General features: G+C 33.3%; 1 protein-coding gene across 1 annotated transcript; it reads right to left on the bottom strand.

Moving 5' to 3' along the window:
• Positions 1-5,543: 5,543 nt before the first annotated feature.
• Positions 5,544-6,266, bottom strand: LOC108686894 (probable salivary secreted peptide). Its single transcript, XM_018192401.1, has one exon. It carries the CDS (start codon positions 6,194-6,196, stop codon positions 5,792-5,794), a length of 405 nt encoding a protein of 134 aa, XP_018047890.1. The 5' UTR covers positions 6,197-6,266; the 3' UTR covers positions 5,544-5,791.
• Positions 6,267-6,859: the final 593 nt, after the last annotated feature.

Genomic DNA, 6,859 nt, shown 5'->3' with positions numbered 1-6,859 from the left:
TAAGTAGCTTATCATAACAGTATTTTTGTTTATTACAATATTTATATGTTACAGTAATTTCATTATGATGGTATTTTTATTAAAAAATAAAATTTTAATTATAGCGCTCTTTTTATTACAAATTTTCAATAGAATTGCATATTTAAAAGTTCGTAACGAGTAATTATTAAAAAAAAGTACATTGATCAAAATATTTATACAAAATAATATTTTACAACAATTCATTTTTTGCTTTTGTATGGAATATAAAAATACCCCAGGTGATTATTCAGTTTAAATGTACCGAAAAAGAGATATTCGATATCTATCGATTTCACGTTTTTTATAGTTAATCGATATATATATATATATATATAATATACATTGTTAAAAATAAAATGTTATTTTTAATTTAAAGACGTATAGTGGACTTTTTGGGGCATGTAAAAATGTTAAAATTAACATTTTTGTCTCAAATATATGAGGAACAGACTTTCAAAATATGTTGTTCAAAATTTCATTTTTTTAGTTAGAAATGGCATAATGTTCAATGTTGAATGACTTATATTATAAACTATTCTGAGATGTTCAGACATTTTTTCATCATTAATTTATATGCTAAAAAAACATAGACATTTCGAAGTGCATTATGTTTTTTAACTAGAAACAAAAAAATGCATTTCTAACGTTTTTAGCAATTATTAAGCAATTTTGTTAAATATTTCACATCCTACTAATTTACATATTGTTATTTTCTGTAAAGTGCAGAGTTTCTTTCTTTCTCGTTTTCTGAAAATTACAAATCTTGGACAAAACGCATTTTGAAAGTTTGCTCCTCACATATATAAAGAATAAATAGGTAAAATTAATTTTTTTAATTGTGGAATTAACAATTTGTACCGGAATACGACTAGATACGTTTAAACATTGCGTTAAGGAATCTGCTATCAAAGAGTATTAGTCAATCGCTCTTCCTATATAAGCAGGCGGAGATTACTCACAATCAGTCGATGTGTAGTTTATACGGTTAACGAGCTGACCGCACAAGACACCCACGGTTGATTCACATGCCGACCTCGCCGACGTTCGGACTCTGATCTTGCATTTGTGGCCAATCAGCAGTTTCGATATCAAAGGATCTGGAGCCGGTAGAATGGTTACGTTTGCAAGACGCGTAATTCCAATATAATTATCTAAGATCTTAACGATAATTGATCGTTTCTTGTCTTCTTCGTTTCCGCAGTCACATATAATTTCCCTTGACATAATTATTGCAAATTATCAGAATAATATCAATGAAATATGCTTAGGATGTTCGCAGCGTCGTAAGTTCCGTGACGTAATAATTTAAAGCTACGTGGACGCGTCGCGTTTAAAAAATTTCATAATGAAAATAATAATTGCGATATTCATAACAGGAATTCATAATAATTCAAGTTGTATGCTATACAACAATACGCTTGACGTAGAAAAAAGCGTATGGCTTGTCAGCGGAATGCATTTAACTCTGACACGCACAGCGCTTTAAACTCATCAGCTTTTACATGGGATTTCAAATGACTCGCAGGAGGTTTCAAACGAAAAACGCAAGTCAGTTGGTCAATCCATTAGAAGCATTTCGTTCGAGAGTTGCTGCGTAATGCTTGCGATTCGACTGACTTGCATTACACATGCATTGCCTCAGGAAGCATATGCCGCCGACTTATGACATTCCTTCTCTTCCCTTTACTGAAATCCATCGCTCACAGTTTTAAAATGCAAGATTCTATTACTATAATGCGGGATCTTATTACGAACAGGAAAGAAACATGAATAAACGTTTCTTACGTATAAAAGAAAAATACGGAAATTTCATTAGCGGAAAAAAACGGCAAACAGAAAGTCGCGGGTTTGCACATACGTGACAAAAACTATTAGCACTCTTTTACATAGTGTTTCTATTTTTTAGTAACCGTTGGGCTCACAGAAGTACACTTTTCGGAAACGCGTTTTTGCCACAGCCCTTTGTTGTCGCCTGTGTACCGACACTCAGTTTGCACGGATCCCAAGTGCCACAGAATGGTGCGGGATGTTGTTGCGTTGTTTGACGACTGCAGAATCTGAACCGCGCTCTCGCGAGTCGTAACTACCAAGTTCCATATAAAATTGCTCGATAATGGCCACAGTGGTTTCGGATTGACGGCCGGCTCTTTTATACCTATGCTCATGCAAACACGTTTTCATTCGTTCTCGTACGATCCCTGTCATCGGTTTGTCCACCCAACCCCGGGGTTTTCGCATGTCCGAGCTCGTCAGTCTCGTAACGTTATAAGCAATAACCAAACGCGAGCGCGACAGGTTTATGTGTTGCTCGCCGCGATCTTTACGCCCTTGCATCACCGCTGCCAGGTGTGGTCAAGGCTTTTTATGCATACGTGTTTTACGAGGCACGAGCTCTCCTTATCACGGTCCACAGGTGTAGACAGGAAAATAAAACGTAATTTTACAAAGAAAGAAGAAAAAAGAAAAAGACAGAAAGAGAGAAAGAGAAAGGAGGAAAGAGAGTTACATGGTCGTGTGACTTTTAGAGATATGTTCGCTTATCGGATATATGACCTGGCTTAGGTCGGTTTGTGGTTTACCATAGTGACCTACAATTCTTTCGGATTTTCGTATAAAAATGAGATTAAACAAAAATTGAGACTAAACAAAAGAGAATTCATATTCTATATACATTTTAATAAAACATTAGATAAAGCTTTATGTGAATTTAATATTTATTTAAATTAAATTTTAAAACAGCTGTATTGTGCATTTGTGTCTCAAAATTAAAAATTTCGATTTATAAAAAGATAACACGCGTTTTCTACGTATTATATTTAGATACTGTTCACGATGATGAGTCAGTGTCGACCGACGTCGCGACAAATACGAATAATAGTGTACTAGGAGTCTAGAGTCATCGATTGACAAGTACTATGCGCGTACTTTGTATGTACGTCAAAGAACAAATATAGCAATAGTTCATAAACGTTCCTATTTTTATGTCGTTACAACGGAAATAATACTATCTTTCTTATGCACTGTCACAAGTGTGGCAATTCTCAGGACGATCCGATTTTATACTCTCGAGTGTTCAGATATAGCACCTTAGACCTCGTTTCCTCATCAGAATAGTCGTAGTGTAGCATTAATGCGGTCTTATGTATCATATTTAGAATCTAACTGGCAATAAGTACCAGGAAAAGTTCAAAGCGTATTATTTTTTTTTCTAAACCACATAGTTATATTCATAAACTTTGTGTTCCATAAATAAAAGTGTTTGTCTTGACATGAATGATAAGTGTGATACAATAATATCTACAAGTCCGATCAATGCTTTAAACTATTTTTTTTCTTAGTCGCTGTTAAAGAAGCAGGTCTATTATTATTTAACGCGATTAGATATCAAGCATAATTTGAAGAAAACTATAACTATTATACTGCTCTGAGAAAGAGATACATATCATATGCGGTATACACATGTGTATTGTAATACGCGTACAGAGTGTATGTTTAAACATTCTTATCATCATTTTAATAACATCGCAATCTTCAAACACTTGGCTACCGTTTGCACATATGACATCACCTACTTTACTCACGTAAAAAACATTTTACCTCGAAAAGTATGATTTACAAGATTGAATTAATAATTTCAAAGTAATTGTAATAAAATATAAACTATAAATAATAATTTTTCTGAAAAAGAAATCTCTCTGCACGGAAAGAATAGATTCTGTTGAAATCTAAAAAAAAATTAATTACATAGATGCAAATTTAAAAATAATTTTCAATCAATGATCTAATTAAATTTGGGACATTATTAATATTTAAGATTGAGTGTATTGAAAAAGTATTCAAAAATAATCGGCGCACAATCATTTTCGAAATAAATTAATTTAAAATATGTATTAGATATAGTAATCCAATATCTAATGTCATAATCTAATCCAATATCTTTTGACATAATTGGCGTTTCGTATTTATTTAATTTATTCATATAAACATTTTCTAATCTTAGTAATATGAAAATAATTTTGTTGGATCATCAAAATTATTATGTAGAACGCTTAAGCATTAACAACTTTAATAATTAGTTTGAATGTTCTACATAATTATTTTGTCGATCTAAATAAAATTATTGTCAAATCTGTATCTAACAAAGTTATTAGATACTTTAACAAACCTGTTCTTTTTATATATAAAAATAACATATTTTTCTATAATTAAAATTGCTCCAATATTATGCTTATAATGCTATCTCACAACTACAATTTTTACATATAAAAATTGCATATGTTTTTGTCTAGTTCACAAATATAATCTTTTCGCGTCCTGTCTTCGTTTATGACAGAATTGGGACAGCGTGACGGTACTCGGTGCGGCGGGTGTTCCATATATTCGAATATTCGAAGTAACCGATTACTTTGCTTATACATTGGCAACAGAGGATTATCAAGAGAGCGCTGATCGGTCCTCCCAGATGAGATCCATTAAAACGTAATCAATGAAGGGCCATGGCGTAGAACCGCGAATTACGCTCCTCCCTACTGCGCGTAGTTTTCAGAAGCGGAAACTACGGACGAACTAGGTACTTCAGCATAGCTTCACGAGTAACGCGACTGGAATGGGGAGAAGGTAGAATAAGTAGGTTAACGAAATGGTCGTTCGCAAGCTTGAGATACCGCCACCAATTTCCAGTGGTCCTCAACTCGATTCGAAGTTCCTCCTAACAGGCAGGATACCCCGTGCTAGAATGCGCCACGAAGCGACAACAATTTTCCAGTCGGTTGTTCCTTCTCCGTGCCACCATGCATGCGCAAAATGTACTTTGTACGTAAGCCTCGGAAATAGAAGATGTTCCTCTCTGTTTCCCCATATCTCGTACCAATGTCTCGCGCGGCTCTTTGGAAATGATCTCCTCGAACTCCAACCAGCGAAGATTCTGTCTCGTATTTCGAAGAAATGTAAAAAAAAAGGGGCGAATTATCGGGAATCTTAAAAGGATGCGAGGCAGCACTTGATTAGTGCATATAAGAAAGACATTCCACGAGTGGATTCTTCGAGGTCCGTTTTTACTCCGGATCGTTGTCGCGTTTCGCTTCGACGCTAATTGCTATCGACACTTCTTCCAGATTCCTTCCTCAACGCTCGCACCGTCACGATTATCCCTTTTACCTGGTATCACAACATTCAAGTACTATAGATGACGATTGACGAGAATATAATTAGCGAAATAATTAGTAATTAATTATTTAGTTAATAATTAGCTAGCAATTGTAATAATAGTTAGAAACTAGAGAATATAATTAGAAAATATAATTAAATACGTGATAAGGGCAAAATTTTCTGATTCATATATATATATATATATAAATAGAAGAACATGAATAATAACAACTATTTTGTTTTAAAGCGTCATCAATTGACATATATTATGTCTGTTATTTAAAAAATTAAAATTTATCACACAAATAGTTTATATTCTATAATTTTATATATAAGTATATGTAAGTTTATAGGTAAGAATATAAGTTTGAGAATTTAAAGGAAAACATGCAATTATCTCAATTACATTGATTTATTGATAATATGTAAGACTTAAAAGTAAATAACCAAAATATTCAGTAACATATCTTTTTTTTAACGGCAATGCAATGCTGTTAGTATAATAAATAGCTCAGAATGTGTTAGATTGATATAGCTTTAAAATTGCTTATTTTACTTCTCCATCGTAATTGTATCCAAAAATCGTGTCAATCATAGAAGTAACTGCTTTCACTGTGGCTAATTAAGGTCGTCCATACACATAAAGAGCGAAATTAATGCTGTGACCTCTCAAACTCTTCCATCTCAAGGTAACGTTGTTGTGTCCAGGTCCACCATTTAAAATACTACAATACGCGCCGTTTCCGTTCGTTTTCTGATCCAAAGCTTCAATGTAGGTGATACGTTCATATTTCGAGATATTGAAATTTCTTTCAATAATTTGAATTTTCATCCAACTAGAATTCTTGATGATGTTCTCTCTGAGAATAAGCCTGTCACCGGGCATCCTGTAGCCGACGAACAGATGATGTGACTTATTATTGTCAGCATAAGAAGAGATAGCTCCATTGGCAGAAGGTACAGTGGTGATGGTCAATAGAGCGGCGATCAGAACAGTCAGACCGATTATGTACTTGTATGCTGACATCTTGCCTTATTTCGCACTCAAAAACTGTGTTACTATTGCTGCAGGAAAGCTACTTGATTTCTGTCGTCGTAACGGGCCATCGGCGTTTAAATAGATGGAATAATCGCTTATCGCTCGGCTTATCATGATTATATCGCTGATGTTCCACCTTGTTCTGGAAAGATACATTCCGCGAAAGAATCATTCTGATTAATTCGAACTCGTAGCAACATGTTCAAACAACATTTCTCGCTATTTTATATAATAGAGAGAGAGAGAGAGAGAGAGAGAGAGAGAGAGAGAGAGAGAGAGAAGAGTAAACAGTATTATTTTTAATAAAATTTTTACCAAAGTGCACTGATGAGTTTATCATTCGTTTTTTGTTAATTATTTTACAATATTATTGTAACTTTATTATAAGTAATTTTATATTTGATAAGAAAACATTAACATTTAATAATAAAAGGTGTGTGTGTGTGTGTGTGTGTGTGTGTGTGTGTGTGTGTGTGTGTGTGTGTGTGCATTAATTTCATTTATATCATTAAGAAAATATTAATATTTAATAATAATAATATTTAATATTAATATTTAATAATAAAAGATACATCAATTTATTACCATAAATTAAATTCAAAGCAACTAGAAATGTGATAGCATACTGATCGATATTCCCTCTATAATATA

The sequence above is a fragment of the Atta colombica genome, unplaced genomic scaffold, assembly GCF_001594045.1.
Source record: "Atta colombica isolate Treedump-2 unplaced genomic scaffold, Acol1.0 scaffold198, whole genome shotgun sequence".
NCBI classification, from domain to species: domain Eukaryota; kingdom Metazoa; phylum Arthropoda; class Insecta; order Hymenoptera; family Formicidae; genus Atta; species Atta colombica.
The sequence above is the reverse complement of the archived record's forward strand: the minus strand, read 5'-3'. Positions and strand labels throughout refer to the sequence as shown.

What these genes read in the sequence shown, in the direction of transcription:
- LOC108686894 (XM_018192401.1), bottom strand. Translation starts at nt 6,196, where the DNA reads ATGTCAGCATACAAGTACATAATCGGTCTGACTGTTCTGATCGCCGCT.